The 12,946-nt window shown below is 34.2% G+C and overlaps 1 protein-coding gene and 1 pseudogene across 2 annotated transcripts in view; one reads left to right on the forward strand and one right to left on the reverse strand.

Moving 5' to 3' along the window:
* LOC309666475 (protein ILRUN pseudogene) overlaps positions 1-12,946 on the forward strand; it is a 725,371-nt pseudogene that overhangs the window by 236,792 nt on the left and 475,633 nt on the right. The gene's annotated exons all lie outside the window — the stretch shown is intronic.
* Positions 7,278-12,946, reverse strand: part of LOC309665798 (uncharacterized protein) — a 437,009-nt gene continuing 431,340 nt past the window's right edge. Inside the window, exon 5 of the mRNA XM_082472531.1 lies at positions 7,278-8,854. Coding sequence (XP_082328657.1) covers positions 8,846-8,854 — 9 coding nt within the window. The 3' untranslated portion in view covers positions 7,278-8,845. The remainder of the gene's footprint in view (positions 8,855-12,946) is intronic.

The following is a 12,946-nucleotide window of genomic DNA, read 5'->3' on the forward strand; positions in this document are numbered from 1 at the left end:
AAATCCATATATGTATATGTATATCTATATCTATATATCTATGTAAAACCAAAGGTACCTTTTTAATCCATTCTGAAAAAAGTATCAGTACTATTTAGCAAAAGAATTTGGTGAAGAAAAATTAACTTACTGAAATGCATTATATATCTTCAATTTCCCAACTCTCTTCTTAAAATACCAATGTTACAATACCTTCCCAACACAAAGAGTCACCATAATTTTATGAAAAATACATTTTTTTAACAAACATGTTTTCCTGGTAAACATAAGGTATTTATGCTTGCCAAGATAGGCAGAGTTTTCAAATACATTTGCAGCCAGCCACTTGCCACTGGTCCTGCCAGAGGAGCAAGTGAGACAGACACAGTGCTGTGCCTCATTGTCATTCATTCTCTTCCTTCCTTAGCACCTCAGCTAGCTCCTGGGTAAGGTAGGACTTGTCTCAGGATGGAGCAGCTTGGCTTTTTCTTTACAAAAACGCCAGGGTAGGGAGCTGAGTTGATACAGAAATAAATGGAAGAAAAACCTATAAGAATGTAGTTTCTTAAAGTGAATCTTAGCCCCCTGCATTATGTTCACCAGTCTTCTTTGTTAGAAATATTCATTCTTTGGTACTACATTGGATCAATTATTCCAGATCTCTCTGAATGGAGCAGAGGAATTGATAACTTAAAGATTTAAGGCAATCCTCTAAAAATAAAGTATTTATATACCTTTTTTATGAAAAGGTATTTATATACCTTTCTTATGACTTCAGAATAATGTGCCAAGTTGATACTATGGTTTTCAACACCATAGTGTGAAAACCATAGTATCAACTTGGCACATTATTCTGAAGAGTAATGTTTATAAACATATGTAGTCAGATAGGTGTGGGTTCAAATCTTGACTTTGTCACTGAGAGCTGTCCATTACTTAACCTCTCTGAGCATCAGTTCCCTGAATTGAGACAACTGAATCAGAACAAGTAAAGCACTTAACACAGTGTCTGGCACATACTGAGTACTCAATAAATATAAACCACTATTATTATGAAAAACTATCAAATAAACATATTACTAGGTAGAATTCATAATAAGCATGGATTTCTGTTACAAAATAAGAGATTTTAAAGAAACGTTTCATTTTAATATGGTACTTTCTTACTATGCTTCAATCTACTCTGCCCATATTCACCCTTCCTTGGAAGGTTTAGGAAGGTCTGGTCTGTGGGAATAATGACTTTTTCTATTTTTTTCTTTAAAGCATTGCTATTAACTAGTCCATCCTTTCTTTGAAGTCTTGCTATTATTAGTGCTTGCTATTATCTAGTCCTTTCTTTGAAGTTGTGCTATTGTAAAGGCCCAGGACTCACCATGCCTTAGAAAATGACTAATGCTAACTAAAATACACTTCAGACTAAGTTAGACACCAGAATGACAGATCATTAATTTTAAAGAGAAAAAAATAAATGTCAAAAGGATTGAGAATATACTCATATTGGCATGCTCAGCATATTCTTTCTCTTAGTCAAGCTATAGAGAAGCCAAATATATTAAAAGGCAGTATTTTTATTTAAAAAGAAAAATTGTATTCACAAAAAATAAAATAAATACCAGAAGCAAAGTCTGTTCTATAATCGGAATACGTTTGAATCAGGAGGACATTGTCCTAAAAAGAACATTGACTCAGAACAAAAGGAATTCCATAAACCAAATGTTAATGGCAATAGGTTATGGTATAATTTTGCTGCAGGTTCTGGAATCCTAAAATTTTCTATAGCCATTTCCACTCAGGATTTAGCTTTGTCATCGACACTGGCAACTTTGAAATCCATTAGTTAAGATGTCCTTTCCTGTGGACAACAGATACAAGATCACCTCAAAGGTGTCCTCTTTATTGGTGTTTTTCTTCCCTTTTATTTTTCTTTGAAAACTGCAAGACATATTTTTTATAACTTTAACAAAGTTATTTTTAGTTAGATTAATACATTAAGCTGGGAAGACTGACCTGTTTATGAGTCTTGCTCTGTCTTAAAAAATTCTATACATTTGTCTGTCTGTCTATCCAACCTTCCATCCTAGTTTGGTTCACTAAAAAGACCTAGAAATAATAACAGCCCAGTAGGGATAGGTACCTGTGTCCCCAAAACTGTGAACTCTGAAATGCTGTAGCAACTAGTGCATCTTAAATTATTGGCTGACTCCAGGACTGGTATATGAAATGTTCAAGGTGAGTCGGTGATATTGCATCACAGCAAAGAAACAATAAATGTCTGATAGTGATATATCAAAAAGACTTTGGGACTAAAAGGAAGGAACTCCCACAAAGATGGGAAAATTTGTGCAACAAATGTAAAATCAGGTTCTATTTATTAATATACATGAAATATATATTTTAAAACATTGAGTTAATAAGGATCCTTGAAGAGAAGATATAGTAAAAGAAAAAAAGAACAATAATAAATAACACAAACAAAAAACTTTACTGGTCACCACCTAGGTATGTAGAGCATCACTTCTTTACCCTGAAGTTGGTAATTAATGGAAAATTTAATATCTTCCCTACTAATCTCATATTAATGAAATTTTACTGTAACCCAGTAGCCCTAGCTAATGATGAAAATGTTTTTATAGAAAAATGTAGGTAATAAATGCGGAAGAAATACCAACATTAGGACATTGCCATTTTGTAATTTGTAATTAAATAATTGTTTCAGGCAGAGGAGTAAACAATTAGATGAAAGATTGATGGGGAACTTTGCAAAGGACGAGTAATGCTATTGCCACCAGAATCCATGATCGATCTTATCACTATTAAAAGTAGGACAGCCAGATATCCAGATATTTTGTACCTCTTAGAAACATTATTCCCAAAGTTGAATCTGAGTCTTCTAGATAATAATTCCAAGTTAAAAAAAAAAAATTGTTCCTCCATCAATTTAAATGGCATCCAAAGGAAGGAGACAGACAAATCAAGAATGCAGTTCATAACACTGGACAACTTACTTGGTTTTGCATTGTCAAGGGTGCAAAACAAGAAAAAGGAGGGCTCGGAGAGAAGAGATCATTCTAGAGTAACAGACCTCAGAAACATAACAACCAAGTCAATATATGTAACTTGAGCACCAATTTGAACAAAGTGATTTTAAATAAATGTTTTGAGACAATTAAGAAACTATCAGTAAGAAATGGTATTAAATGTATAGGAATTATTGCTAAATTTCTTAGATAGGTGTGATAGTGGAATTGTGCTATAAAAGAGATGTATACATCATTTTATAGTGCCCTCCATATTCCTGATAACATCCCTTCCCCTGAAGGCAGCTTCATCTGAAATTATTACAGCTACTCCAGTTTTATTTTGATTAATGTTGGCATGGTATTTCTTTCTTTAGGGAGATCTAAATTTCTGATGTATATAATTTTCCTTTGGCCTGAAAATAATCTTTTAATATTTTTGTAGGTAAGGACTGTTTGCAACGAATTCCCTCAGATTTACTTTGTCTGATGATGTCTTTATTTCTCCTTAACTTTAGAATGGTAATTGTACTAGATACAGAATTCTAGTTTGGTGGGTTTTTTCTTTTTTTTTTTCCAACACTTTAAATGTTTTAATCCACTGTCTTCCTTTTTGCATGATTTCTGACAAACAGCTGTATCTTAGCTTCTTATCTTTCTTCCATTTTAGAAAAGGTACTCTGCCACAGCCCTCACCCCCTACCCCCAAGAAATAGGCTTCTTTCAAAATTTTCTCTTGGTCACAGGTTTTCTACAGTTTGAATATAATAGTGTATTAATCTGCTTGGACTACCATAACAAAATACCATAGACTGGGTGCCTTAAAAAACTGACTTTTTTTCCCTCATAGTTCTGGAGGCTAGTGGTCCAAGATTAAGGTGCCAGCAAAGTAGGTTTCATTCTGAGGCTTCTTCTCTTGGCTTATATGCAGCAACCTTCTAGTTGTGTCCTCTCATAGTGGAGAGAGATGAAGAACAACCTCTCTGCTGTGTCTTCTTACAAGGCTACTAACCCTCATTTAACCATAATTACCTCCCAAAGGCCCCATTTCCAAATACCATCACATTGAGGATTAGGACTTAAACATATGAATTTTGAGGGACACATTCAGTCCATAACAATAGTCTGTGATTAGTTTCTGAAGTTTATTCTCTGTTGTGTTCTGTGAGCTTCTCACACCTGTGGTTTGGTACTTGTCTTTAATGTTGGAAAGTTCTCAGCCATTACTACTTCAAATATTCATCTCCTCCATTCTCTTTTTTTAAAAGTTACAACTTTTAAAATTGTCCGATGTTCTTGGATGTTCCAGTCTACATTTTTTTTCTATTTGAGTTTCAGTTTTAGAAGTTTTTATTGATCTATCTTCAAGTGCATTGTTTATTCTCTTGGAAGTTTCTTCTGAGAATTCTGTCAAAGGCATTGTTCATTAATTAAGTTATTCATTTGAATTCTTCCTTCTTTTTAATATAAATACTTATAGCTATAAATCTTCTCTGAGTACCACTTTAGCTATATCCTATAAATTTTGGAATTTTGGATTTTATTTTTCATTCATCTCAAAGAGATGTGTAATTTAGTTTCTCCTTGTCCCATTGGTTATTTAGGAATGTGTTGTTTAATTTGCACATATTTGCAAATATCCTAAATTTCCTTCTGTTATAGATTTCTAATTTAATTTCATTCTGATTGGAAAACATACTTTGTATAATTTCACTTTAAGTTTGTCAAGGCTGGTTTTTACATAGTTTATGGTCCTTGAGAATGTCCCACATTTGTTTAAGAAGAATACATGTTCTTCTCTGGTTGGATGGCATGTTCTGTATATGTCCACTATTGAAAGTAAAGTATTGAAGTCCCAAATAATATGTTCATTTGTCTATTTTTCCTTCAATTCTATCAGTTTTTATGCAGTTGGGAACTGTGATGCTATGCACATATTTGTTTATAATTGTCATATATGCCTGGTGGATTGACCTTTTTAACATTAAAAATATCTCTGTTCTTCTCTAGTAATATTTTTTGCCTTAAAGTCTTTTTTTTCCTGTTACTAGTATAGTCACTCGAGCTTAGTTTTAATTGCTGTTTATATGATTTATTTTTCCATTCTTTACTTTCATTCTATTTGTAATGAATATCTTTGAATCTGAATTGTGTCTCCTGTAGAGAGTATACAACAGGATATCAGGGTTTTTTGAAATGCAATCTGAAATCTTTGCCTTTCGATTGTATTTTAATTCATTTACATTTGGTATGACTATTAGTATGTTTGCATTTATATCTCCCTCTTGGTTTTTTGTTTTCTATGTGCATCATGATTTTTTGTTTCTCTGTTGCCCCTCTTTTGTCTTCCTTTGTATTAAGTGGATATTTTTAGCATAACATTTTAATTCTTCTAATAAATTCTAATCATAATTTTTGAGGTTTAAAAATCTACATCAGTGGTTGTAAGAAAGTGAGAGAGGAAAATAACTATAACCCTGAGTGAAGATGAATCACTATCCCTAGGATTTGTGATATTTCCTTCTGGAGAACCGTCAGTTTCAAGCCCTAAATGAATCACTGTTATTTTCAAGGAATGTTACTGATGGGAGTGTGCTCTCTAATGGGATAAGGGGGAAAGGGAGTTGAGAACCATTGTTCTATAATAAGGAGGGTTACACTTTATAAGTCACTAGGAAATATAAAGAACCACAGCATAATGTAGGGCTTCATCTGGATGAAAATATATTACAAAACTGAGAGTTGTATCAGCAGCAATTCAGCCCAATATAAAAGGATTATGTGTATAATATATAGATAGATAGATAGATAGATAGATAGATATAGATATATACAGTTTATGCTTGAATAACACGTTTGAACTACAAGGATCCACTTATATGCGGATTTTTTTCAGTAAATGTGTATTACAGTACTACATGATCCATGGTTGGTTGAATCCTAGGATGCAGAACCCAGGGATGCAGAGGGCCAAGTTATGGGTGGATTTTCAACTCTGTGTGTCAGCACCCGTAATGCTTGTGTTGCTCAAGGATCAACTGTACATACATACATACATATATTTATGTATGTATACACATATGTATACATATAAACATTTATATGATGTATATTTTGTATATATGTAATTATTACATAATAAGTAATGTTGAAATGCTTAATCCAGTTAGTTGCAAAAAAAAACCTCATGATTTTATATTCATCAGTATATAGGATACTTCAGGTGGATCTTGAATACAGGATGATAAATCAGTTTTTCCAGAAAAGCCACACACTCAGTTTACCTGTTTAATTGTTGTTGAGGATTGGATAGAACGGAGATGTTCTGCCTAAGAGTTAAACCTGTTAAAGTAAATATCCAGGGTATTAATTTGGGACATTTCCATATTTGCTCCGAAAAACTTCCCCAGCCTTTTCCACAAAAAGCCTAACAAAGCTTATTGAGGTACTTGCTTGAGAAACCATAGCAAAAGGTACCTCTTGTTTTTGTATGTCCAGGTTCTTTACTGATTACCTAGATCATCTCAGACCGCAAGTGGGAGTGGATGGTTGTACTCATGCCAGGAGAACCCCTCTGCCTGACTCCTTGTCTTACTGAATAAATACTCCCTCAAGTTCAGATTTGCAGAAATTTTATTAAATAGCATTCTTTTCCAAATTTATCTTGAATGTTTTTTTTTACTTAATTTTGGAGCAGTTGTAAGTCTCGGAGCTGACCATGTATAGACAATGAAGTAAGTCTGAATTCCTTGAATTTCTAGTTCTCAGACATTCATAAACTTTTTGAAAGCAAAAGCATCATTGCCCATTACCACCAATGGAATATTCCCTATTAGTCTTGCCCACAGTGCCTTTCTGAAGAGCAGACTGAGATTCCCCACTGAGTTTTGAGCTTTGAATTCTGTAAACATGCAATGCAGTTGTCCATTTGCATCCAAAAAGACATCCAAAATGACTGTAAAATTAGATTAGACATTTACTTGTAGCATAAGCATTTCCCATTTCTAAATGAATAGACATTGGCTATAATCTTAAAATATTAATTTTTAACTTTTAAATGGAGAGAACACTAAATATTGGAAAGCAATATTTATGTGTTAGATAAGATCATTCTCTAAAAATGTCTTAATAATGAAAATAAACTTTGAATTATGTTTTCAAATAAACATAACTCTCACTGTTCACAGGCAATATTTTGATAAAACAGTAGGCTTTTCCATAGCAGAAAGAATAAGCTTTTTTTTTTTTATAACTCAAAAATTATCAGGTTGTTAACCTGAAAATGCCCAAAAAACTTTTTTAGTGCCATCACTGAGAAAAGTAATTCTTCTTACTTGGTAATTGGCTTTAGTCAATATGTCTCAAAATACCATGATAACAGATCAAGAGTTTCAATTTCTCAAGTTTATCAATTTTAGTACATGTAGTTCAATTTCTGACTTGACAGTTTTTTTAAAGCTCCAGTGAAAAACTTGGAAAAGAAGTTAACAATAAAATATTTTTTAAGACAAAGCAGTTAAAGATATTTTAACTCTGAATGTGCTTTGCTTAGAGTGAAGCATGATAAGAAGCAGTGGTAGGTGATAAAGAAATAGCAAGGATAACCACCCAGTAAAAAAAAAAATGTTTATCATCTGAAGGTAAAAATCTATGAATTCTGGTTCTTTCTTTCTAAAATATCTACCACTTAATTCTTACAAATGGGTTCGAGTTATAGGACATACAAGAATCAGCTTTAATTTTTATTTAATAATTATCCCTTCTGCTATATTCTATTAACCAAAAGAAACCACAGGGTTACCCATGTTTTAAGGGTTAGGAAAATAGACTCTTACTGATGCAAGAAGTTGCAAAGACATATTGCAAAGGCATGGATACATGAAGAGCTAAAGAATTAGGGCTAAATATGCATTGTAAAGGAATGAAAACCAAAATCACAATCTAAATTTATAATTCTGGTGATACTTTCATATATATTATATAACATATTAAATAATAATAATATAATATAGTTAGTATAGTGTATTCCTTAGCAAATACCTGGCATCTCAACTATATATTTTAGTGATTGTTGAAGTTCATCTATGATTTACTTTCTAACAAGCTCTTACAGGACTAATGCGCTATTCTGTTCACTAAATGAAAATCTATATCCTTTCAGCCTTTCCCAGCTAGGATCACAGGAGAGAATTAAGCCCTAAGGCCTTAAGGCAGCTATTTGGTGTAATAAATTAACTTTTTTCCTGTGTATCTAGAATGGTACTAGCTGAGTAGTATGCTCTGGAAACTTGAGAACAAAAATATAATAGGTAAATAAATACAGTTTATTAAAATTATATGCTCTACTTTTTTGTAAAATTAATTTGATTTTAACAAATAAATTTTAATATTTAAAACTATTTAGAGTTCTCGCTTTCATCGAACATCTAGTGATCAATGTAATGAATCAGTATCTTGCTCTATTCATGTTACATAGATTGTTTAATATAGCCAAATATTTGGCTATATTAGTATAGTATAGATTGTTTAATATAGCCAAATATTTCCCAGGTATCATATGCATATGTGAATACTGAACTAAATTATGAGGACCTTTATAACCATAAATTCAAACATCAAGGGCAAAAATACAGTGGATGTTTGGCACTACTCAGTAATGACACTATTTGTGCAGAAATCTGTTGCATTTTTGCTGTATGAAAGTATTTTGTACATTAAAAATAACAAAATGTATTTGCATTTCTCACTTGGGCACTTTCTGTTTAAATGTTCTCTGTGCCCCAGGGCAACGACTGTCTTCCAGTGCCAGCAGCATCTCCACCCAGAGTCACAGCATTTGGATGCCATCACATTTCCTGTTGAGGAGACAGGACAGAAGATGTAGAGAGTTTCATTCGTCTCAGATTACCAGATTTAGCAAATAAAATTCTCAGTTTCTCAGTTAAATTTAAGTTTCAGATAAATAACACATTATTATATGAGTATGTCCCAAATATTTCAAGGAATATCATTGTTCATATGGAATTCAAACTTAAGTGTGTGTCCTGTATTTTACGTGGCAATCCTACATTAACCATGAAAGGTGATGTTTAAGGTTATGGGTTAAGAACTCCCTATTGAGCACAAAACCCTATTGACAGATTCACCAGTGTATTTTTTAACAAGTGTATTTTTTGTTGGTTTGCAATGATCCAGGTCCTCAAAGTTGCCAAATTGCAGGGCCCATAGCAGGGCACTTCTGCTCTGGTCAAATGCTGGTGCTTTGCTTGAGTCCTTTCTCTTTTTCTACTCTGCCATTTTCAAACTTTTGGCTAGCTCCCTTTTTCATTCTATAACACACCACTGTCTAGAGACAGAAAAGGACCATTTGCCCCCACATGCTTATGTAAAAGCAAAGAAGCCTCTTGAAGAATCCCTCTTGTTCTTCACGGGCCCAAAACCTGAATGCCTTCCCGTGCCAAAACCAGTCATTGACGAGAAATCTGAACATCATTGCTAGTGTAGAACAATGATGATCCTAGTTCTTTAGGGAAAGAGTGAACAAGTGAAAACTGGACGTAGTTTGCTACACCATCCTATGTAAGCCAATTCTTCTACTTTCCAAGGTAACAATTTCCTCTCTTTCTCTCCATTCATTCCTTCAACATACAGTTGTCAGGATTTCTATGTGCCAGGCCTTCTTGGTGCTGCAGATATTCCAGCATATAAACTCTACCAAACTTTCATAGCCCTTTCTTCCCTTTCCTGAATCAGCTGATGACTCCATTTGATAACTAAATAAGAAGATAGACATAATCAAATGGAAAAGGATTCACTTTCTCAAAACAGAATCTACCTGTGTAGGTTTTGCTTAGATTCTGCTGCCTGTCTTCTGTAATAGTAGAGGAAATATTGCTTTATTTAAAGAACAACTCCCCAACATATGCTCCAGATGTGCATCATCAATCTCTCCCTCTCTACCAATTTGTTCCATCAGTACATAAGCATGTTATAATATATCATACCTCCATCTTGAAAACATATTCTCCCTTAACAGATGCATGTTTTTTCAGCAACCACTCAATTTCTGTATTCCCCTTCTAAGCAAAACTCCTCAATATTGTATATACATTCTTCCAGTGCTTCGTTTCACATTCACTCTTTTACCTATTTCAGTATGGCTTGTGAAACTCTCTATTCCATTGACACGTCACCTGTCAACATGATTAACAGCCTTCCTTTGGACAGTTCCAGGGGACATTTTCCTCCCCTGGAATGTACCCAATCGATGGGTATCTATTACGCCACCTCTCGTGTGCTACACTTGACCACTGAATTCTTCCAAGAGTACCCGCTCCCTTCGTTTCCATGATGTCTCACTCTTCTTGTTTTTTCCTATTTTTATTTTTCATTCTTTCTCAGTCTGTACATGTTATCTCCTTCTCAGAGGGATCCTTTAGGATTTGCTGCTGGCCTCTATTTTCTTCCCTGCTATACCCTCTCCTATGGTGATCTTACAAATTTACATGGCTTTAAATACCATATATAGGATGATACTTCCCAAATATATATCTCATTGAACTATAGCCTTTATACATCTCATTGATTACCTGATTTTTCCATTGAAATGTCTCATAAGCATGACAAATTTAACAAAACAGTATCTTGATTCTCTTTCCTCTTTTCTTAAAAGGTTAATCAATCAGTTAATAATCCTGTTTCTCTGCTAATCTTTTTCATCTCAGTGAATTCCTAGGCATGCCACCCAGTTATTTTAATCTGAATTCCTGCTCATTACCACCCATATTCACACAAACACATATATGTAACTTGTCAGTGGCAAATTCTGCTACCTTAACTTAAAAATACATCATAAATGTTTCTCTTTAACTCCACTCCCACCAGCTTAGTCATGCTCATTTTCCATTTAGAATACGGCAATGGCCTCCTAAGAGACTTCTCTTTTCCCTCTTTCCCCCTTAAATTCGTTTTACATAGGGTAATCAAATTGATCTTGAATAATGTGGTCATGTAATGTACCTCTGCTACCTAAAATTCTCCAGTGGCATCCATTTTTACTTAGAATAATGTCCAAACTTTTTCCCATCCCTTCAACCTTACCTTATGCTTCTTCCCTTTGTTTATACGTTCCTACATACAGGCTTTCTGACAACTGATAAAACACATCGAGTCCTTGCTTTACAGGTTTCGAAGAACTATTGACTTTGAGTTTTATATAGGGAGCTTATAGTTTGGCATATAAAACTAAACTATCCATGCATTCAATAAATTTTTGATTCATGTACCCTTCCTTGGTGCAGTGAAACAGCATAGCATTTGTGAATCAGCCAAGTTCCTAACCTTTGGAAGTACAACTCGCTTTTCACATTAGAATCATGGTCTTAAGTATCAACTCAGGCTCAGATTGACCTCAATTTCTGCAACCAAACGTGACCTGAAACAGAAAGATTTAACCACCTCACATTCGTGTGCTCAGCCCCATCATTTCTGCTCATTCAAACATGATGCTGTTTCATTTCTGACTATTCGCTTAAAATTTTACTTTGGCAATTTTACTTAGGCATATCACAGGCACTGAAATATTTATTTTTTAAGGGATAACAGTTTTTACCCTTAATGAGCTCTCATTTTCAAATTCCTCATCCCTATCCCTCAGCTCTGTGCCTTTTATTCCAAGCTCCCATCCGTATCTGTCCACCCCATTCAAATACCCAATCTTATCACTTTTCTTCAGCTTTGAATACTGTTTCACTCTGCCTTTTCTGGAATCTGACCGATGAGTAGATATTTCCCATGTGTGTGGGTCTATGTTGCTTTTATATTCTATGTTGTTGTCATTCCCTCTCCCAGAAACAAGGGCATTACCCCTAAAAGAGACTTTTAATTTTTGACTCAGCTCCAAAACAGCAAACAATAACATGATAAATTGCCTGATTCAGTTTGTTAGTGTTATGCCCTTTATTCCTTCAGCTTTGCCTTTGAACTCCTTCTCTTCTTATCGTTCTAGTATTTTCCAGAGTAGTAAACAGAAGATGCCTTTCTTCATAACTCCTTACCTAGTCCAAAAATGCAACAGAGTAGTGATTATTGGTCGAATGGTTATGCCAGTTTCAGTTTTTTATACAAAATGTTGAGTCACCAGAAATTCAAGAGAAATTGAATAGGTTGGAAATTACACGTATCTAACAAATTAAAGGGTCTATATTCTCTAAGTTTCTCCTAAAGAAACTCTATCTGAGGACGTAACTAGTGTCAATAATTTGCCAAGGCTTGGGTTCCATCTTTCAAAACACTATAAATAATCCAGTTTTAGGTGACGGAGCCAGTATTTTAAAGTGGATGCATTTACCAGATCTACAAATTAAGACATTCTCTTGAAACTGTAAATTCAAATGAAGAGTGTACCCAATCGATGGGTATCTATTTGCCACTCTAAAGTCTCTTCTAGAAATCAACAAAACAAGGTAGTGTTTTAGAAAGAAAACAGGGGGATAGATTGGTTCTAATCTGGGATTCAACATGTTCATGTTTATGACGGTATTAGTCTCCTATGGCTGCACTAACAAAGTACCACAAACTTGGTGGCTTAGAACAACACACACTCTCTTACAGATCTGAGGTTCAAAATCAGTTTCACTGGGTCAAAACCAAGGTGTCAGCAGGACTGCACTCCTCTGGTGGCTCCAGGGGATAATCTGCTTCCTTACAGGAATCAGGACCTGGATATTTTGGGGTCTACCCAAAGGTTTCTCAGCCTACCACAATGACCTTGTGCAACCTTTGAATCTCAGTTTCTTCTATAAAATGGGGCTAATCAGGATATTTTTGAGAACTGAAGAAAATGAAAAACATTAAACTTGTCATATCACAGGCAGTTACAGCTCCTAATTTACATTTGTTATTAGCTGTACAGTTTAATGTAAAACCTCTTCCTGACACTTTCTGTA

This window comes from Balaenoptera physalus (assembly GCF_965194825.1).
Source record: "Balaenoptera physalus genome assembly, chromosome: 8".
NCBI classification, from domain to species: Eukaryota; Metazoa; Chordata; class Mammalia; order Artiodactyla; family Balaenopteridae; genus Balaenoptera; species Balaenoptera physalus.